The 22,520-nt window shown below is 45.2% G+C and overlaps 1 protein-coding gene across 4 annotated transcripts in view; it reads left to right on the forward strand.

Annotated features, from left to right (window-relative positions):
* The window catches only part of EML1 (EMAP like 1), a 166,367-nt gene that overhangs the window by 124,757 nt on the left and 19,090 nt on the right, over positions 1-22,520 (forward strand). For 2 of the 4 annotated variants that reach the window (XM_032482618.1, XM_032482615.1), the window contains exons 5-12: positions 9,233-9,261; positions 10,160-10,216; positions 12,598-12,727; positions 15,355-15,504; positions 16,305-16,374; positions 18,264-18,374; positions 19,219-19,314; positions 21,739-21,873. In XM_032482618.1, the coding sequence (XP_032338509.1) occupies positions 9,233-9,261; positions 10,160-10,216; positions 12,598-12,727; positions 15,355-15,504; positions 16,305-16,374; positions 18,264-18,374; positions 19,219-19,314; positions 21,739-21,873 (778 nt within the window). The remainder of the gene's footprint in view (positions 1-9,232; positions 9,262-10,159; positions 10,217-12,597; positions 12,728-15,354; positions 15,505-16,304; positions 16,375-18,263; positions 18,375-19,218; positions 19,315-21,738; positions 21,874-22,520) is intronic. The other 2 variants (XM_032482616.1, XM_032482619.1) reach the window with 2 other exon arrangements.

The raw sequence follows: 22,520 nt of genomic DNA on the forward strand, positions 1-22,520 counted from the left end.
GTCCATGGGTGCAGAACGCTGACTGACATTTAAGGAGATGATCCACGTTTGGTTACTGGAAGCAGCAAGACATAATGGAAGAAGCACCGGCTCTGGAGTAAAGGACAGATCTGGGTGTGTAAGCCAGCTCCGCCTCTTCACTCCTCCGAGCTGCAGCTTCCCCCTGTCTGTGAATTAGGGATTTTATACCTAATTCCCTTGAATCTTACCAAAGCTAACTGGTTGGAAAACACCCAGCATGGCACTTGGCACACGTTATGGGCATTGTTGTCCTGGCGACTGTTGTCAAGTGAGACCTGTGCAGAGCCAAAGAAATTGCGTCATGAGGCATTCCAAAATTCTGAGCTTCATTTTCCTCCCTCGTAAGATGAAGTTATTAGTCTTTTTTTGGTCTGATACATGTTAACTTACACTCAAAGGACGCAGTCCTGTGAGTGCAACCTGGATTTTGGCAAAATCTAGAATTGGTTGGGGAGAAATAAAGTATTATACGGGCATCCCAGCGTGTCCGAGGGGGATTGGTTCCAGGACCTCACCCCCACCCCCTTGGATCCCCAAATCCATGGATGATCTAGTCCTTTGGTCAGTGGGTTCTGTATCCTCAGAGTCAACCAACTGCATTGCGGTGGTTGATTCCATGGATGGGGAACCCATGGGTACAGAGGACCAACCGTATACCCTCACGGTTGTTAATGTCACATCAGAATGAGCAGGTCTGCAGGCCCGGAGATGCCCAGGAAAGCTTGTCAGAATGTGAGGGAGTGAAGGTGGTACTGGAGGGGTAACTTTGGGTCTGTCCTGGTTTGCAGAAGCAGCAAGTCATTCCCACAGGGCAGCACTTTAACTTGTGTCAATCACAGATTATTTGCTATAAAGTCCCCAGTCACCACACACCATACACAATGCTGTCTTTGGTGCATGTGACACATTTACAAAAATTAGGAAGAGGCACCTCCTACTCAAGGAAAACCATTCTGTATCTGTTTGTATTTCTCAATAATAATCATTACAGCAGGTAGAAGGCGGCTACCTATAGCTGCACAGATCTCACTGTTGAACGTGAAATAATAGTGTTTTTGAGGTCCTAAACGTTCACATTTTCCAAGATTCATTAATTTGTTTAATAATAATTCTGTGTGTTGTGTTCTTAGAAACTGTTCTTTGTGATAGTTTCAATCTTCTTGCTCCTGTATCTCATTTCCTTTGGAAATGATCACCAGATTCAATAGTCTTTCTTGTGACATTCTTGACTTCTAGAATATTTAACATTTTAAAACACTTTGTTTGTAATGAGCCACCAATTTTTAACAGCACTTATTAATCTTGGCACTGAGAAAACTTTCGTAAGAACAAAAGGAGAATATGGCAATATAATATTTACTTTATGTATTATTAATGGTAAATTAATATTATCAATTATATAGTGATTTGTGTCATAATAAAGTACTTATTAAATTTAAAGTGGGAACCAACAATAACATTCTGATAAATGACCTGTAGTGTCTAATGTAGCCAGCAGAAAAACCCAATAGGAATTTTTTTTTTAGTTTGAAAAAAAAAGTGTTTTACATCAGGCAGAAAAACAGCCACTATTTAGAATGGACAGTTTCTGTTAGACGTTGCTAGACTGATAAAATGTTTTAATTATCGAACTGGTTCCCCTGTGTAATTCTGACTGGAATAAGAGTCATCAGCTTTGTAAGCAGGACACTTTGTTTCCTTCAAAAAGTTGTTGCAATACGGGCTGATTTTGTTAGAACTAGGAATGTGTTAGCCGTCTGCCTGAAACCTTGCTGTATGTAACACACAAATGCGCTCCCTGTCTTTGGAGTCAATGACAGGAACAAGGCTGCAGATAATGACGCTGTCCGCCATGTGCAAGTGGCCCCTTAGGTGCCTTTTGTGTTGTGCAGCTGACTGTTTCATCGAGGCTGTAAGGTCCAGAGCCCCAAGCAGGACCCTCACTCCTTCCTCCTTAAAGCTCTAGCTTTCAGTGGGACGGTCTTTGGAATAACACCTCCAGTTCCTCAAGGCTCAGCTTTGCTTTGCTTTTCCTTTAGCGTCACTGATGGCGGAATCCAGTCAGCCTGGGGCGCCAGGTCCTTCATCACCTGTGGGTTCCTCCTCACACTCTCCTGTACCCTGATACCCACGCCTTCCAACACTGGCTCTCGCTTTCCCCCAGCAGGATTTCTTCTCTTTTCTGAAGTAATTTATTTATTACACAAGTAATATATGTTTTAGGATCTCCAAATGTACAAAAAAGGAGGAAATGAAAATCCCCTGTAATCTCAGCACTCAGAGAACTCACAGCTAACATTTTATTGTATTTCCATCCAGACTTTATTTCTAGAGTGTTGTGTGTGTAGTGTATAATTTTCACATAAATTATATTTTCTCTGTGTGTTTTGTAACCTTCTTTTTCACTTGCTATTTGAGCATGTCTTTGTGTCAGGAAATAAACTCTTACAACGTTACCTCAGATGTGAGTTATCATTTATCTAGGCAAATGTGCTTTAGTTGGCCGTTCAGGTACCAGCAAGACTTTTCTAGTCCAATTAGACCAGTCCAACATCTAGAACAATGCCCAGCACGCAGTAGGTGCTCAATGAACATTTGTTATCAGAGGGAGAGTATAGCTCAGTAGTAGAGTGCATGCTCAGCATGCACGAGGTCCCAGGTTCAATCCCCAGTGCCTCCATTTAAAAATTAAATAAATAAGTAAACCTAATTACCACCCCCTGCAAAAAAATAAAAATAAATAAACATTTATTGAGTAAATCTTTTTACCCCCAGTCAATATAACAAAAAGAGGTTGGACCGATGGGGCATTATAGCCGTAGCCAAGTTCTAATCCCAGCTCTGCCACTTTTGTTGTATGACTGTGAAGCAGTTACTTAATCTTTTTGGGGTTTTCCTCAACACCAGTAAAAATTAGTACCCACCGCCCAGGGTCCTTGTGAGGATTAAATGAGATCGTATCCAGAGACCCTGTATCTGGCTCCTTAAATGGTAGCTCCTACAGTCATGCCTACTCTGTCCTGGTGCTGGAGCTGATGTGGGGGTGTTTGCGCACCTTTGCTCACCCCACCCCCCCAATCTTGAGTGCCCTTCTTCTTCGGGACATTTCAGAACTCCCCAGCCCCTGTTTCTGACCTCACCCCAACTTGAATAGGGAGGAATCAGAAATTCTAGACATTTCTGTCTCCTTACTTATTCACTTTGCCAGCACGGTGTGACTCACTGAGCACCTACCTGTGCAGGACACGGCGTAAGGCGTGGTGGGACATGGAAAGGAGCGGCCCACAAAGACTCATTCTCTCAACAAACACGAGTGACACATACAACTGAAAAGGGCCAGTGTCTTTCATTTCCTAAGGACACAACACACCTGTGAGGGAAAAGAGCCAGCTCAATCAGAAAGTTCGTGAACGGCTTGAGCAGAGGCAGTTCACGGGGAGAGGAATACAACTAAGAAGAAGATGTGCAAACTCAGTCTCCATTAAAGAAACACAAATCTAAGAAAGAAGACAGCATATGTAGAAAAATCTTTTTATTATATTACAACATGAAACAGATACCCCAAACAAACAAACATACAGCTGATGAATTACGCCTTCTAGCACTAGGAAGTGGAGGGTTTTCCCTGGTCCTAAGTGACATGTGTATGTGTCTGGAAACTTGGCAGGAGGAGGAGAGCTCCAGCTCATCCTTCAAGACCCAGCCTGGGATGCCCCTTTCTCTGGGAAGCCTGCCCTAGCCCCCTGGTCTGAGTTAGCTGCTTTTCAGATTGCTTTGTACACACCCATTAACTTTATCTGGAACTGCAACTCTCTCCCCACCCCCTGGGGACCCACACGCCCTTGCCTGCTCGTCGCACCCCCCCACCCCACCCCACTTAAGCTTTGGGAGGACAGAGCTGTGTCAGTTTTCCTTCTTCGCATTCCTAGAACTTTGCACTGGCCTGGCACACAGTAACTGCTCAATAAATATCCGTTGAGTGGATGACAATGATATTACGTATATACTTAATTTAAAAAAAAAAAACAAAAAAACCGTAGTCATTGAAGAACTATGCAAATAGCACCACCTATTGGTAGATGGTTTTAACACTGCATTTTAGATTCTGAAACATTTGCAGTGGAAATTAAGTGACTTAAATTAAGTTTGTTTTTTTTTTTAACTAAAAGATTGTTTCACTCTTTAAGCCATGGGGTCATTTAGTTTTTAACAAATGTTAAAATAATAAGTGCTGATAGTCTTTGTGTTGTTTTAGTTTTGAGGCTGTTAGGTGAGGAGCCTAGAAATGTATGTAGGTTTTTGTCAGTGAAATTAGGAGGAAGAGGGAAATCACTTTAATTAATAACCATGTCTTGGGCACTTTGTTACACATTATATTTAATCCTGCCGGTACCCTGTACCTCAGTGGTGTTATTCCCATTTTGTAGACGAAGAAAACTGAGGTTCATGGAGGTGAAGTGGTTTGCTCCACAGGAACGCAGATCCAGCTGACTTCAAAACCTGTGCTCCTTCTGCTGTGTTAAGCTGCAAGTGTCAGCTGGAAATGTCTATGAAACAGTAGTTTTTGTCCCCAGTAGTCTCCAGTGACTTCTAAACATTTTAAATGGATGGATTTTAAATGACCCTACTTCTAGTTAAAAGCTGCTTACTTAAGGACAATTTATAAAAAGAATCATTATTTACATAGCAGAGTATTTTGGCTTCCAGCAGGGATTATATTTCATGAAGTGAGGTCATTTTCGGAAGAGTCATGGTATGTGTGCCGAGGGGCGTGGTTTTTATAGATGAGTAAGTTGCAGGGGGAAAATATGTGTTTGAAACAAGCCTCCTCCTTGCTCCAGTCTTATTCATCATTTTCCAAAGCAAGCATCTCTGCTCAGAAGCCTTTGGCCCCATCAGTCTGCCTTCATCCTTGTCTCTCCCAGCTCCCTGTTACGTGGGTCACACACGTGTCAGAGACCTGCTTTCAGGACCTCAGGGTCATTTAGTAACAGATACGATTGTTCTAGGCAAGGACCCCACCACAGGGGCGGGCAGTGATTACTCGTTGCATCCAAGTCTGAATGAGGTCTTGGCTGGACTCTCCTGCTTATAAACACCGTTTGCAGTGCAGCCACCACGAGTTATATCAGAGGAAGGGAAACAGCCACTTGTGACAGCCCCCACGCCCAAAGTGCACAGTGAACATTTTCGAGGATTTGCAAGCACGCGACTTGGGCGATTATAGCTGCTTTGTGGGTGTGAGCCCACAGCACCGGGTGGGGGATCTTCCCTGGGCCGACCGCCTGGTTTTCTCCCACGGCCCCCACGGCCTCCAGATCCAGCTGCCAGTCTGGTGAAGGCTCCAGGCTGCCTTGCCTCCTCCGTGAGCCCCCAGGCACTGCTCACAGTTGGAGCCCTTGGCGTAGTCTCCCGAACCACCCAGCTCAAGGGCGTGTGCAGCCAAGCTCTTTCGGCAATTCTCCTTTCTGCCAAAACAGAGCAGTAAAAAACCCCACCGGATTGCAACACTGTTCCTTTTGGAGATGTTGGCCACTGCAGCCTGGTGTCGGAATAGCTAAGAGGTGAGGGTTTGCTTGCCAGAAGGGAAATCCTTTCTCTCCTCTGGGCTGACTTCCGACCTGGGCTTCAAGGGAGGGTGGGGGACATTTTCACTGACTCCATCCTCGGATAGGGGTGAATGAAGCCCCGTTCTAGTTCCAGTGTTTATCCACCCCCATCTCCCTCCCTCCACACCCTGGCGGTGGAGACGGTGTGAAGTCACTCGCTTAAGATTTCCATTTAGCTCACATGAAGGAATGGGTGATCACAGACAAATTACACAATACCTTGAGAGGCTATCATGTCCCATTCCAAGTGACTCCACAGCCAGAGCATGGTTCCCATGTGCTGGGTCTGAAGGGCCCACTCGCAGCCCTGTTGACAGGTGAGTTCAAGAACAGACAGGTGACTGGCGTGTTGCTCCCGTTAACTGGTTCTGACCTGGGGCTGCAGTGTCTTTAACTTCGGATCATTGTCATCACATGTTCTGTGGGTTTCTCCTCCTGTCAGTAGTTGGGAAGGTTCATTACCATTTTATAGGTTTGTATTTATGACACATGCTCGTGTGCCTGGAATAATATCCTTTCCAGGCACGCCTCTCACCTTTCAGGATGGCGGAGCTTTGGCTGGGATCGTGGATTCTAAAGTAAACACAGTATATTTTTCTATAAAAATGTAACTGCCTAAAATAATGAAACATAGGCGGAGTATGTTTTCTAATTACAATATACTCAAAAAGTAATGCATAGTTTAGAGCAAGGTTTAAGGAACGATGAGCTCTTCAGTACCGGGTACCGCTCAGTGACCTTCAGCTGCCGACACTCAGACTGCCGCTCTCTGATCTTTTAACAGAAATCGTCGTCTGTCCTCCGGTGGTACTTTAGCACCGAAATTCCACTGGCCTCCCTGTATTTGGAGTTCGCATTCCCGTGCGGGTGTCCTCTTTCTAAGAGGAACACAATCCATAATTGGCCTTTTCTGTCTCCAGGGAAGGTTCTGGATTGCTTATTTCTGTGCTCATGGATTTGGCATCTTTCTGCTTTTTGTGATCAAAGTCGTGATGGAAAAAGTAGCTTTCCTGTCCTCTAGTTAATTCCCTGCCTGGCTTCCCTAACTGGTGGATTTGCTCCGTAGTCGTCTGTTTCAGCTTTTTCCTCTTGTGTCCTTGACCTGCCTGTGAATCTAATAAGGAGACAAAATTTGGAGTTAAGACTTGTGCCTCCGCTCTCAAAAAAAACCCCACAAGTGTCACTCCCCCAACAGTGAGAACAAGTCAGGTAGGCCCACCGTGAAGCCGAGGTCACCAAGTAACACGATGAACCAAGACCCCTCAGGAGAGGCTGCTGTCATCTTTGGCAGAGCTGCAGGGAGAGGAGGAGTGGGAATAAGAAGAAGAAAGTAGCTGGAAGCTCATCGAATCCTGAGAGGCCGCGTGTGGGCTGGCACAGTGGTCTAGAGCTCTTGGGAGCCCCGGGCACACAGGAACCTTCACACGCGCACCTTTTTTTCCGCGAAGACTGGGAGCAAGATGGGAGTCCTGAAACCACCTCTCTGCGGCCCAAGCACAGCGCTTGCTGAGGGCCCAGCAGAAGGACCGGGAGGAGTTCTCCACACCGGGCCTTGCTTGGGTACCAAGGAGGGACTGGGAAGCTGAGAGAGGCCCTGGGATGCTCAGCAAAGGCTGAGGACTGGCCAGGAGAACAGGAGGAGACCCCAAGCACTGGGCAGCCGCATCGACCGCAGAGGGAGGCAGGGCTGCAGAGACGGCCCTCAGCCCACCTGCCCAGGCAGATCCACAGGGCCTGCCCAAGCCAGAAGCAGGGAGGGTGCCAGGCCTTACCAGCTTCCAGGCCATGAACAAAGATCTGCCCTCCTAATGGGGAGAGAGAGAACGAAAGAGGAAGATAAGCCAGGCAGGGCATGGGGAGCAGGGCCCGGGGAGCCGGCAGAGTGGAGCGTCGGAGAAGGCCTCCCAGGGCGGCTCTGAGCCCAGACCCAGCTGTGTGCCATCCTCAAGGCCCACGCCTGACTCAGGCCACTGGCCTGGTCAAGGGACAGCAGGGACAGAGTGGCCGGAACTCCTCAACTTGGGGGTAGAGAGAGGGAGATGAAGTCAGAAAAACAGCCGGGTCCGTGGACGTGGGTTAGGGCCTTTGGGGCCCATGTAAGACAGGTGTTTATGCTAGAAGGCGTGCCAGGCTTTTAGAGTACTGCTTTCCTTTTCTTTTTAAAAAATACTGTATTTATTTTGTTTGGGTTGGTTTGTTTGGGGTTTTATTTGGCGGGGGTGATCAGGTGTATTTATTTGGTTAGTTATTTTGATGGGCGCACTGGGGACTAAGCCCAGGACCTCATGCCTGCCAGGCATGCGCACCACACGGAGCTACACCCGCCCCTAGAGCACTGCTTTCCGTGACCAGTGGTGAGCAGTCAGCCGTCTAAGCCCGTAGCAGACCCACCTTTGTGAAACACGGGAAAACACTTTTAAAGCATCAGGAAAGAGCTTCCTGCCACGGACTGCATAAGATCATCCAAAAATCAAGGACATTAATAAATAATATCATTTATTACATCGTGGGATTAAGAGTAGCTTTTACTGGTAGTGTTTCTTAATGTATTTAAAGTTAAAAAATGAAGGCGAAAAGTAACATTAGGGCGATACCTGCAGGTATGTATTTTTAAATATTCACGCATGAAAATGTAGGCGCCTCTGCGGGCTGACGCCCTCCCAGCCCCCTTTGGGGTGGGTTTCATTTACTCAGTGTGTCTCGTTCTGTATCTTTGAGCTGGAGGTCTTCTGGACAGTGGGGGTACAGTGGAAGACGGTGTGGACGTCTAAGGGTTCAATCACGGGCTCTGTGTTTGAACACACTTCCTGCCCTGCCTGAGCATCCCTGCCTGGCACAGAGGTGACAACCTTCCCACTGGCAGTTGGTTGTCAGGTTGTCGCAGGGAGGGCTGTGCTTGCCTCCACATGGGACACCCTGTTCAGGCACATGGGGAGCTTGCCCCCAGGAGTGACCTCCATCCCTCCGTGGTGTGACCTTGAACGCTGTGGGGGTCTGGTTTCCCAGGGGCAGTCAAGCAGGGACTCAGCCTGGCTGAGGCCCACAGTGGGGTCCCCACCACGTCCCAGGATATGACCACGCCCCAGTAGCCCTTATTCCTTCCTCCTTCCTCCCGCCCCCTCGACATCCCCAAGGTAGCCATTCCTGCTGGGAGCTGGGCTCTGGAAGTTCTCACCCAGAAGCCCCTGTGACAGGAGTTTGCCAGTATCAAATAAGTTCTTCAAAAAAAAAATCTGCCAGAAAAGCTTGGGAAAGAAAAACAAATCTTTTTTACACATTTAGACAGGGCTGCTCCCATCTTGATTAACCAAATATTTTCTTTCTCCAAATCTTTATTTGCTCTCATTAAAAAAAAAAAAAAAAAGCCCAGCTTTGGTGATAAAGCTGGGACTGCAGCCTCTGGCACCTGGTTTGGGCCATATTTTGTTTACGCTGTTCCTTTTTGTGGTTCCGTGGTTTTGTTTTTCTCTTTAGCACATAATCATTCCTGCAGCATCTGTGTGACCAGCTACTGCAGCTGGCGGGCGTGGGGTCTTCTAGGAAAGAGATGAACCCCCACCCCCAGCCTCCTTTTAAAAACTGTTTTTGTTTTGCCCCCACAGCAAACCCAAGGAGCCAGTCTTCAGCGCAGGTAAGGGTGATGGAATGTTGGTGCCCTTCACTCACCTCCGACCTTGAGAGACAATAAGAAGTAGTTGTTCAGGGGCCACTTGGGCTGGGAGAACGGGTGTCTGTGCAGGGCCGGCGGGCTGAGAGCTCCCCGCCAGCCTGCGCCTGGGGGTCTGGAGGCTCACGTCAGAGACCGCCCATAAAGTGGTCATGGAGACTAAAGCCTTTACTTACCCCCTTTAGAACCGACTTAAGCGTCATCAGTAAAGAGGAAGAGTGCAATGCCGTTACACTGAAGTGAAATTTCTAGGGTAAAAGACTCCTTGCCTTTGTTCCTCCTTCCTTACTGGTGGGACTCTGGTCATGAACATTTGCTTTTCTCTGAAAGGGGAAGTTTCTGATGCATCAAGGTAGAACTTTGTCTAAAAAGTAGCTTTTTCTCTTTTCCTGCCTTTGGTTTCCTAAACTGCACACTGACAGTTCATAGGTACCTTTCCATATACCTTTTCTAACACATTTTATAATCAGGTGGATGCTATTTTTAGCATAGCAACCTCATTTGAGACCGTCCGTAGAAGGCAGAATCAGTGACAGGTGTGTAATTGGCTAAATAAATCCATTTAATTTTGCAAGCTTTTCCCCTTAAATTCAGACTTGAAACATGAAAGTCAGACTTGCATATTGATCAGCATGTACTTGAGGATTCATTTCATTTTCAGGAAGCATGAAATGTACCCACTGAAAATGTGATCGTCATTAGCCGGCAGAGCTAGGTCTCGAGTGCATTTGTCAGAATCCCTGAAATGTGTCCAGGTTTTTCTGCCAGGGGGCAGGGGAGCATCCCCGACGGAGGCTCATGAGTGCTCCCGGGCAAGCAGGCCGGTCACTCTTGCAGTGCCTACCCCCCCATCTCTTTATAGCACTTCTGTCTCTGTCTCCGAAATCCCAAGGGAAGCGCCGGGTGACACACTGCAAAGGTAGGCGGCATTTCTGAAACCTCATAGCTCTCTGAGCCAAGCTGTGACCCAGGCTGCGGAAACTCTTCATACAGGCCAGCGGATCCCCTCCTTGTATGAAAATGTGATGCAACCCACTTTGATTTATTTGAAGTTAAAAACATCCCTTAGCATTTACTTGGATGGGTTTTAATAAGGAGCTGTAAATTGGATCTTGATTGCTTATTGGCTGATTACAGGAACCCTTGTTAAAATCTGTATAAACCTCAAGAGAGCTATAGGGCAGCCCCGGGATGCCCCACTGTGTGCACCCTGCACTGCGGCTGGCCTCCCCCCCGAGCACCTTGGGGTTTGGTGGTTGTGTGCTGCTATCCTAACATGCCTGGAAAAAAAAATTTTTTTAATTGCTTTCCCTTGCTGAGTTTAGAATTTAGATGTAGAATGACAAAATAGGGCCAAGACTAATTCCAGCGTTTGGGGTTCTTTTGTTGTTGTTGTTGTTGTTGGGGTTTTTTGGTTTTTGGTTTTGGTTTTTGCCGAGTCCTGTGCTTTAGAACCGCACAGTCAGTAAACCTCAATCCCAAGGGCATCCTAACCGGCGCGTGACAGCAGTACTCAAGCAGATCGATCACGTGCATTCATTACACGCACCCGCACTCGGCTTGTTGTGTGTGGTGTGGGATGGCGTCATGTCCTCTTTCTTCTGGATCTGCATTCTGTGATTCCTCAGTTACAAAGAGAATTCATGGAATCACTTGTCATGTAACTTCAAGCTGTCACCCCTGCCCCTCTCTGCCCCTCTTCTGTTGGTGCTTTTAGGGGTTTCAGTTGTGGTTAGCCACAGCATCTGATGAGCTGAGACTTGGTTGAAGGATTAAGGAAGGAAGAGGTCAGGCGAGGAGAAGAGCATGGGGAGAGGCACTGAGCAGGGTAGCTGTGTAGGTGGCGGAGAGGAGGAGCCATGTGGGTGGGGGGTCCCAGTGGTCAGTTAAAGTCTCTCAGGGGGAGAGCAGGGCAGGGCAGTGAGAGCTTTGGATCCTGCAGGATCTGCCTGGAGGAAGGATGGGTTTGGCAGCACTGTGTAAGGTGCCCTAGTGGGGCAATAAGAACACCTGCAGTGCTGGGGGCAGGTCCCAGTGACAGTCATTCTGACAGGGGATCGTGGAACACAGTGCCTGTCACACTGTGTGCAGGAGTGAGTGTGTGTTGCTTTTTACTTAAAAGTCAAACTTAACGTGCAGAGTGAAGTGTGTATCACGTGCATGCATTTCGGACTTGATTTGCACGCACACAATAGCACAAAACTGGGATGGCCTCTCAATTTTTAGACAACGTTGCATGTGGCATTGTTTGAAAATCCCTAGGAATGAGTCTTGAAAACTAATTTGAAAATGTGCTGCTTATGGTACTGTAATTATTTTATGACTTCCTCACCAATTTCCTCTCTACGGATGATTTTTCTGTTGAGTTATGTGCAGATGTCCCTGGTCCCAACTGCCCAATTTAAATGCCATTAAGACCCAGTCCTTTGATCTGCAGTGAAGCATCAAAATGCAGTGAGTTCTGAATCAGAACAGAATTCATCAGAGCTCACAAGACATTTTCTTTGGTCTTATTCTATCCTAAAACTGTAGCCAGAAAACCCTAAGTCGTTTCTTTTTAAAAGTCCAGGAGTGGCCCCAGGTCACTATATTATTGGATTTAACCTTTATCCCTATAATTTACTAAAACATCAGAAGTTACTCTGTTATAAAAATGTTTGCTCTCGAAAGGTTTATTTCCCCGTTTCTCTCTCTAATGGGTCTTTGTTCTTTTGTTTTCCGTTTCTAGCTTTTCTTTGAGCATTTTCCCTTCTGCATGCATCCTAGCACGGACTTCTGCTGATTTTGTGTTCTTTGCACTTGAAAAAATTGTCCAATGTAAAAGCTGCACAAAGACACATTTTACATTGTGATATAATGAACTAATTTAAATATCGAAAGATATTTTATGAATTTTGATACTGAAATTGTATATACAGTGAACTCAATAAAAAATGTAAGTGGATTTCTTGTGTTAGCTGTAATTTCTTGGGGTGGCATTTTTCCCCCTCCTAAAGATAAAGAAAATGTAAGCACTAAAGTCTCTCCTGGAAAATTATTGGTGGAATCTAGTTCCTTCCTGCTTTTTACTATTTCTTACATTTTTCATGCACTTACATAAGCAGAATGTCAAAAGCAAACAAGATGGAATTTTTGTTTCAAACTGTTCTTTGTGTTTTAGTTAGTTTTCCGTGGGACTTTAACCAGAAATGCTATACAGGGCAAAAGTTTTCACTTTCATATTGAAAGGCTAGAGGCTAACTTTTTTCCCAGGTACCCTGGCGCTGAGGTGTCTTACTGACGTCTGTGTTCTTTTCATAGAAGAAGGATACGTAAAAATGTTCCTTCGTGGACGCCCGGTTACCATGTACATGCCCAAAGAGCAAGTGGACTCTTACAACTTGGAAGCAAAAGTAGAACTGCCAACCAGGAGACTTAAGCTGGAATGGGTGTATCCTTTATCCATGGATTGTCTTACACCGAGCGGTCAGTCGATGAATGCCTTTGCTGAAGTTCATAAAACTCAGCTGCACTGGCAAAACGTTCTTAAACCCAAAGGAAGACAGAGGGAGGCCCTGGCAGGAAGGACTAGGCTTCCCCCTCCCCCACACAGGGACTTGGCCAACCTGGGGAGCCTGACTTCAGGATGAACACTCACTCACTGAAGGAGGGACGTGAGGATGAACGCAGTACTGAGTGAAAGGAACACAATGGCTTAAATTAAATGCACATACGGCGTAGACATACTACTGCTTTAAAAAAAGAAAAAAGAAGAAGCTCCCCCAAAATCAAGGCCACAAAAATCTGAGTCAACCTTGTGACTAGCTTTTTTTTTTTTTTTCTTTTCTTTTTTTTTTTTTTTAGCATTTTTGACAAAAGGTTGCTGGAGCCTTTGTAGCATGAGGTTTGGGAAAGTGAATGAGCTTCCAAGGAGAATAAATTGAAAGGCAAGAAAATAGAGCCTGTGAAAGAGGGTGAATCAAGTGCTGGTTTTTTATTTTATTTTACGGTACTTGTTTTTCACTTTTACTTTATTTTACTGTTTTATGTTACTTTAGGTGCCCGCAGAGGCCACCTTCCAGTCCATGTGGACTTTAAGACAAAGAGCAAAAATCCTTTCTTCACCCTCAAGTATTTATTGAGTGCCAGTTTAATGCAGAGCCCTGAGCACAAACTATAAGAAGCTGGTTTAAATTGAAGCTGCTGTCATTTCAGTTTGAAGAATGACTATTTGAAATTATGAAATCATATTCTTTGGAAGTTTTTTTAGAATTATCTCTGTACCTAAATTTCTACCCCCAAATTTATGCATTTAAAATTTTTTTTCAGATTCTGATGTCATAAGCATTTACCTGCATCCATTTTGGAATCTATTTTGACACGAGTAATTGAAGTGATTCACTTCTTTAATAATTGTTTAAATTGGTTTAATTAAATCTGGAACACGTTATTCAAAACATACTGGTTCAGCCTACCCCTACTCATATTTTAGAAGATGTAAACAGTGGAATTTGCTCCAAATAAATGGTGGTTTTTCATGCCCAGATTCAAGCAATGTTTTGCTCTGAAATAGTTTTCACAGTTTGGAAGTATACATGCTAAAATCTTAACAGGTAATTATCCCCAAGGAGCTGGGAATGGTTGGGGCAAGGAAAACCTAATTTTTTTTTACCTTTTATTGATATATATATGCGTATGTATATGTAGTTTGTATCTTTTATGAGTATTTTTATAATGTAGAAAAATACGTTAAGTAAAAGATTTAGCTCCAAGGTTACAATAAATCATAAGTTCATAATTGACTTATAACTGAGATGTATAAAAGTCAACTATTAATATCTTTCAATTTCTTTTTAAATACTTCAAAATGTAAGGAACATCAAGACTCAAAGTTTTTTTCTCGAAATGAGATTTATAACCTTAGGCTGCTTAATATTGGAAACAATATAGTCATGTAATGTCATCAAATATATTTTGTTTTCCAAACAGGCTACAAAAGCCACCAGCTATAATAGGGATTCAGCTAATCTCCCGATCGTGATTCTAGAACCAGACTGAGTCTCTCTCCTTAAGCCTTAAAGTGATGGCAGCCCCAGGCCCTGTATTGTAAGGGTGTGTCTCGGGGCTGAAAGATGACAGGCGGTAAAGCCCTGTTGCTCCATCTGATTCCAGTCCCCAGAGTCAAGCCCTCTCTTGTAAAAGTTCAGAGATTCAAGAGGGCGTGTGAACACACAATAGACCACCACCTGTATGTAGTTCAGGAGATCTCAGCCGCCAGTGTGATAGCCAGAAAGAAATGGCATGGAGTGGAGAAGGCCTCAGTGGTTGGGCACATGCTTAGCACGCAAGAGGTCTTGGGTTCAATTCCCAGTACCTCCTTTGAAAAAAGAAAAGAAAAAAAATAGAAAGAAATGGTACACAAGAGAGACAGTAAATAGGAAAGAGAAAAAAGCTGAGCAGAATATCCCAGTATTCCTGTGCAATTAGTGCCAAAGCACAACTTTAAGTGGTTTTAATTCTAGAGGCCCACTTAGCAGAGTGTCGTGGTCATCAGCCTTTCAGAAGACCGGGCTGGGGAGATACTTAAAGGCAGACTAGGTAGGGAACCAGGCATCCACGTAAACTTTCAACAGTTCAGCTGAGAAATTTGGCCCTTAGCTGTTGATTCCCAGATCCATGATTGACTGAGTAAACTGAAAAGAGTTCATTCACCTCCTGGTCAGCTCAGAGACGTCTGATCCAGTTACTGTTAGTAAATAAAACCACAGATGGCTGTTTTTAATCAAGCCGAAAAATTCAGCTTTCGTAAGATAACACATACTTTCTAAACATAAAACCACACCTTTGTATTGTTAAAAATATGTATTCACATTAAATCAGTGACTGTTTCCAACTTCACTGCCTGCCTCTTTTAGGGGGTCGGATATATTTGGCACTGAGCCTTTACAGTTTAGTCTTTAAATTAGTGGACGTGATGGTAATAGTCCTGTAGAATTTGATTGCCTGTGCCGGTTGTATAAAGTTGATGTTTTGTTAGCTCTTAAAGAAAAAAAAGGTTTTATCTTGACATACGCGAAGCTACGGGTACAGGGGCCGAGACTGCCGTAGTAACCTGTACTTGCTCCCGACGGGCGAGACGGTCTATTTCATCGCGTCGGTGGTCGTGCTGTACAACGTGGAGGAGCAGCTGCAGAGGCACTACGCCGGCCATAATGACGACGTGAAGTGGTGAGCCCTCAAACCTGATTCCTGTGCCACGTGTGGAAAGAGCATGAGCAGAAGGAGTTCAGTAACAGGATGCCACTAAAGAGGACAGGGATGGAAGAAAGTCCGACCTTTGGGAGGAGCTCTTCTCTGTGTTCTGGGCTGTCTGCGAGCTACCTGGTTCTCCAAGGCAATGGAGAGTTTTCTGTGTTTATAACGCATCATCCTAACCAACCATGTTACCTACACAGATACCTCTAACAGGCCCCTATCTGGAGACGTTCTTAGTACGTCCCGTGCTAATGGCTTCTAATTTGGGTCATTATTCTTAATAAAAGTGTTTTGTTTTCATGTTTGTGGCCGGGTCTGCTATCCTTGTAGTTCATTTACACTTTCGGTAGCAATTTTATGTATCTTGGAAAGATGGATGGATGAATAGGTGGATTTATGTGTCCTCAGTCCCTGGTCAGTTACAAAACTCCTGTTGGGAAAAGAGAAGGCCTTTGCTGTCTGATACATGCAAAATGACTTCTTAATAAGGATTGTATGCTGATTAAGTGGTTCTGAGATTGAAGTGGCATTTCTCAAGCAGAGGATGCTTTTTCCTTGAGTTTGAAAATTCTCTAAAGATAAAGGAATTAAGGTAAAATGAAATAGGCGCTAATTGCCTAAGGTCATTGGGGTGCTCAGGGAATTTGTCATGAGTCTGTAAGAAGTTAGGCACTGTATATTTCTTACATTTAAAGTTTTGACCAGATTATATTTGATCAGGAGGAAAGTAAAGCTTACCTTTAAGTAGATGTTTTATCAATATTTTTTCTTAGCCTTGCAGTTCATCCTGATAGGATCACAATAGCCACAGGACAAGTCGCAGGCACATCTAAGGATGGAAAAGTGAGTTATGTTATCTTTTCATATTTTTGTAACAAACTCGTAACTCCAAATAATTTTCTTAAAACATTTTGCTGATGAATAAGCGTGCTTCGATATAGTGTCTAAACACTTCTTAACCTCTTATTTGAATTTTCATTGCAAATTAGAATTATTACAGTGACCTTTAAAAGCCCTTGAGGGCACCTTAATTTCAGCTCATTTTTAAATAGCATTGTTCTTGCCTAAGAATTTATTAATTCTTAAGATACTTATGTAGATGTGATAAACATGAAAATCTTAAGTATACATTTCATAAGTAAAATTAAAATCATAAATAGTCAGTTGAATATGAGGCATTTTGCATCCTCAGTGAATTTCAGGCACCCTCTGCTGTGTCTCCCCTGTAATCATGACTTCAGCCCATGGAGTTTGTGTCTGTGTGTAATCTACCAGGGCTGCCAGAAGCACACATTTTAGAAGCCCTTCAGCAAGAATTCACTTTATATTTTAAGGAATCAGAGAAGAAGCTAGTAGAACTGGACAAATAGCACAGTTCAGACCTGGCTCCCAGTCCCTCACTCACCACACTCTGCGGTCAGTGTCGTGTCTTATCTGGGACGTCTTGTAGCTCTTCTGACACCTGCTTTTATACAGCTTATCACTGCACAGTGGGTGACCTGAAACCCATTACTAAGGAGTTCCATTTTTATTCCCATGTTTCTTCCAGAAGACACGAGTGCTACTGTTTTTTTTCAGAAATGTTTTCATGTGGGGGAGGGTGTAGCTCAGTGGTCAAGTGTGCACTTCGCATGCACAAGGTCCTGGGTTCAGTCCCCAGTCTCTCCGTTGAAATAAATAAATAATTAAACTTAATCCTCCCCCCATTTTAAAATAAATTTTAAAAATTTTTAAAAAATATTTTAATAACATCAAATTTTAACTGTTTAGGCTATTTTCCATTAAAATCCTACGCTTGGGAAGAGGTACGAGGAACAATGGAAATCAGACCACTATTCTGTAAATGCCCATGGAGCTGGGTCTTCAGCTATTTTTAAGTGTTAAATGACCTTTAAAAATTCTATTAGTAGTAAATCATTTGTTCCTCCCTCTAGTGGATTAATCATGTATTTCAGTTTCTGGCCTTAAAACTGAATCAAAACTTCAGAGCCAGAGAAAATGTTACAGCTCTCTGAGCCGTTCCTTTCCAGTTACTTGTGGAGAAGTCCAGAGAGGCCAAGTGACTGTCTGCAGACACCCAGTTCCTTAGAAGCAAGTCCAGACTAGAACCTGTTCACCCGTTCGCCGGGTGCAGTGCTGGATTTTCTTGATAAATCTGCTGGTTGTTCTGTAGTGCTTTCTTTTATTAAGGAAGAGAAAAATTGGATAAATAATCTAGGAACACAAGTGAGAGGGTTTGAACTACTTATGAAAGCTCTAAGTTTTTATTTGTGTATAATCAGTTTCCTATGGGGCCCAAGAATGTTAAGCTCTTAATACCGCTTGGTGGTGACCATCGTGGTGAATTTAAGCATGCTTCCGCCTTAGTAACAATGCAGACTTTAAAAGAATAGCCCTCATATCAGATTCCATTTTCTTTGTCATTTTTCATTTTTAAGATTCAGACGCATTAGATGTACAAATGAGAGAATCAGTTCCTGTGGAACAGTTGTCAAGAATGGGCTATTCAAAATTTACAACTTGGTAAACCTCTTCTAAAGTTAAATTGGCCACAGGGGCCATGACCTCCTGAAGACAGTGGGAATGTTTTCTTTATGTTAAAAGGCAGAGTCTTCAAATGCAAAGGAGAAAAAAAACTTCTTTCAACAAAATTGAAGTAATCTCGTAGCTTCAAGGTAAAGGTAAATCTGTACCCCTGGCACAATCGGTGACTACGTTTTTTTTCTAAGCAGCAATTGCCCCCACATGTGCGCATCTGGGATTCTGTGACGTTGAATACACTGCATGTCATCGGAATCGGGTTTTTTGACCGAGCCGTCACCTGCATTGCTTTCTCAAAATCTGTAAGTAGGAGCCGTGTGGGGTGTTGCAGGGTTGTCTGTAGCCGGGAGAGAATCAGCTCAAGGTTGAAGAGGGAGAGAGTTAGCACGCCCATGCCTGCCCAGGTGTGTGCAGATTTGGGCTCTGAAACCTTCCTGCTTCCCAGGTCCCCTCATTCAGAGGTCACACATGTTCCCTCGGTGTCACACACTTCAATCAGACGTTTCCATGGTGATGAGAGGAGGCCCTGCAGCCACACTGTCTTCAGGCTCCTGGAGGCAGTCTTGCCTGCTCTGGCCTTGAGTGTCCCCTGCTCCCCGCCCCAAGGTGGCTCCAGCCTGTCTGTGCCACCCCCAGGTGGGCTGGCTCGCTGCCTGTCCTTAAGCCCCATGGTCTCCCAGGCCTCCCCAGGATGTGCCCGTTCCACAGGTCCACCCTTTAAACACTTCATCAGCCAGTTCAGGAACATGCACCTGTTCACATCAGTACTCCACACTCCTCACCCCCATTGCCTTCTCTCCTTGCACGACCTCTCCATAACCCTGTCCACACTCAGTGCAGACCTGCGCCCTGCGAGCAGCAGAGTGTCTCCTCCAGGGCAAGCGCTCTGCAGTCCTGGGGAAGCTGGTTTTAATGGAACCAGTGGTGAAGAGCCCCCGACCCTTCCCTCCTCCCCTGTCCCTTCGTCACCCCATGTGCACCTGCTCCCCCCTGTCTGCCCAAGCAGGTCTCAAAAGGAGTGAGTAAATATTCTTTAATGAAAATGTCACAGACTCGATGTTAAAAGTGATGTTCATTTTTAATCATGCTCCACCTATTTTATTCTCAAATGCAGCCTTGCTGTGAATACTTTTTTTTTTTTTCCAGAATGGAGGCAGCAACCTCTGTGCCGTGGATGACTCCAACGACCACGTGCTGTCCGTGTGGGACTGGCAGAAGGAGGAGAGGCTGGCGGACGTCAAGGTCTCTCTCCAAGCCTGATGTCAGGCTGCCTTGTTGCTTTCCCACATGGAACCTTCTCCTCCGGCTCCTGGGTGGTGGGCTCTGTTCCCACCCTGGCTTTCAGGCAGGACTCCATCACGGAGAAGCCCCCGGGCCCCCACCCCCTCCCCTCTTCCCAAGTCCCTACAGGATTCCTCCTTCTCATCTCAGTGTCTCTAAGGTTTTCTTCCTCATTTCACCTCCATGGCCCTTTTAATTCATTCCATCGTCCATTTGTTTGCTTTCTTTCTGTCATCCAGAAATGCCAGGTGTCCCCTGTGCACCGCACTGCCGAGGAGGCAGTGGAGGTGTGGTGATGAGTGAGATGTGGCCGCTGCCCAGTGGGAAGGCCGGGCAGGGAGCAGGCTGAGGGAGAGGGGCAGGAGAGGTCAGCGCAGGGTCGTCCAGAGCTGAGTGGACTTGGGAAGATCCTGGTCCTCCCAGTGGGGCTCTTCCTGCAGCCGTGCCCATAGGAACTCCCAACAGTTTTTTTTTAATTGAAGTGTAGTTAATTTACAATGTTGTGTTAGTTTCAGGTGTATAACGTAGTGATTCAGTCATGTGTATATATGTGTGTATGTATGTATGTGTGTGTATATATATATATTATATATTATATATTATATATTATATATTATATATTAGTAGCAATGTTTTCTTAGGTCAGTCTACCAACGCAATAGAAGTAAAAGCAAAAATAAACAAATGGGACCTAATTAAACTTACAAGCTTTTGCACAGCAAAGGAAACCATAAACAAAACAACACCCTATGGAATGGGAGAAAATATTTGCAAACAGTGCAACTGACAAGGGCTTAACTTCCAGAATACACAAACAGCTCACACAACTCAACAAAAAAGCAAACAACCCGATCAAAACTGAGCAGAAGACCTAAACAAGCTATTCTCCAGTGAGGACATCCAGATGGCCAATCGGCACTTGAGAAGATGCTTGATACCACTAATCATGAGAGAAACACAAATCAGAACCGCAAGGAGGTACCACCTCACACCAGTCAGAACGGCCACCATTCAAAAGTCCACAAACAACAAATGCTGGAGAGGGTGTGGAGAAAGGGGACCCCTCCTACACTGCTGGTGGGAATGCAGTTTGGTGCAGCCGTTATGGAAAACAGTGTGGAGATTCTTCAAAAGACTAAAAGTAGACTTACCCTATGATCCAGCAACCCCACTCGTGGGCTTATATCCAGAAAACATGCCAGTTCGAAAGCACTTGCCGACATGTTGATGAACTTCCCTTGAGTTTCCTTATGCTTTCCTCCTGCTAAAACCAGGATCGGATCTACATTTGTAGGATTGACTTCAGATTTCTCATCCTGGCCTCTGTTTACCTTGGATCACCTTATTGTCCTAACACTGGGATGACCGTTGGATCACCCTGCTGACCTAGCATTGGGACCACTGTTACAGCACCTGACTTACATAGCTTTCCATCTTTGGTGGGGGGGGGGTTCCTGTGCTGTAGTCAGGCACGAATACACCTATACTCGTGCTGTAGCTGCGCCGCCTAATGTTCTGCTCAGGTGCTTAAGTTCTTGCTTTGTCGCTAGATTGGAAGTAATCAGAGCAAGTTATTCCCGGTGTAAGAATGTAGAACTGAATTATCGAGCAGAAGGAGCAAGCAGAGTCAGATTTATTGGACCAGGGTGAAGTCCTGGAAATGAAGAGAACAGGGCGAGGGTGGTGAACCCAGAGAACCACAGCCCCTGCTGGACTCGGTCTTGGTCACTGAACCACCGGCAGAGTCCTGGGGATTAAAACCAGGAGGGACTCCCAGGGCAGGCAGGGCGGCCAAAGCTGGCCCAAGTGATGGAGCTGTGTAAAATCCAGACTCCAGGGCCCTTCCAGTCAGTCACTAGATGGGGATGAGGCCTGAGGTTTTTGGGTTTTTTTAATTGAAGTACAGTCAGTTACAGTTTGTCCATTTCTGGTGTACAGCATAATGTCCCAGTCATGCATACACATACATATGTTCATTTTCATTAAAGGTTATTACAAGATACTGAATATAGCTCCCTGTGCTATACAGAAGAAATTTGTTTTTTTCCTATTTTTATGTATAGTGAGGCCTGAGGTTCTGAAGTCCCCAGCGGCTCCTTTAAGCCAGAGCACCCCACGTGCCTGCCCTGCACCAGGTCCTGGGAGAGCCCCGCACCAAAGGGAGGCTCCGTGGTCCTGTCCTCGGGACCCAGAGTGGTAGGGGAGGCAGACGAGGGGGAGAAGTGTGGGCACAAGCTTCGTGTTCACAGAACATGAATCCATGGGGGAAATATCAAGAGGCCTCATGCTTACCTTGACGAGTTATTTATTTGTGGTTCAGATTCTGTTTATTTTCTTAAGTATCTTAAGAGTTGAGACATTTGATTCTCCTATTTTTGCTCAAAGTGTTCCAATGAAGCTGTATTTGCTGCGGATTTCCACCCCACGGACACCAATATAATCGTTACCTGTGGGAAATCGCACCTCTATTTTTGGACGCTAGAAGGAAGCTCCCTTATTAAGAAACAGGGATTATTCGAGGTATGGTTAAATTGCACTGGTTGTTTTATTTTTCACCGATGGTACTTGTAATCGCCCAGCTTTTAAGGAAGCTTTGAGGCTTCCCAGTCTTAGAATTTGTTTTAATTCACAAACATGGGGGTGTAGTGATAAAGACTATTCCTGGAGATCCCTGGCGCGATTGGGGAGCCCCTTGTGTCTCGCAGATAACACTAGTGATGCTGAGGAGGAAGGACCAACACAGGGAGAAGTGCCAGGAGAGGATGCCCATTGGCCGGGGCCACTATGGCGGTGGCATGCTAGTTGACCAGGAGACCACAGTGAGACTTTGCAGGGAGTGATGGACACTCTCTGTGCTGTTTAGTCTCACCATCTGGGGACTTTGTGAGAGCTGCGGGTGACACCTGCTGCCCTGTGGGGCCTTTTGCCGCCACGGCCCAGAGGCTGAGTGTCAGGACTGCTTTATCCTGGCGCCAGGACCTTCAGACCGTAGTCATGACAACACAGCCCCTGAGCCCCTCCAACACCCTCCTCTGCTCAAACTGTCTGCAACCTTTTAAGTATCAGAAATCTCTTTGTCTTAGATACAATCTCAGGGCATAAGTTATGTAACGGTGGATGAGAATGGAAGGTACACGGTGCAGCGGCAGAAGATGACCCTGTCCCGC

The sequence above is a fragment of the Camelus ferus genome, chromosome 6 (assembly GCF_009834535.1).
Source record: "Camelus ferus isolate YT-003-E chromosome 6, BCGSAC_Cfer_1.0, whole genome shotgun sequence".
Classification (NCBI taxonomy): domain Eukaryota; kingdom Metazoa; phylum Chordata; class Mammalia; order Artiodactyla; family Camelidae; genus Camelus; species Camelus ferus.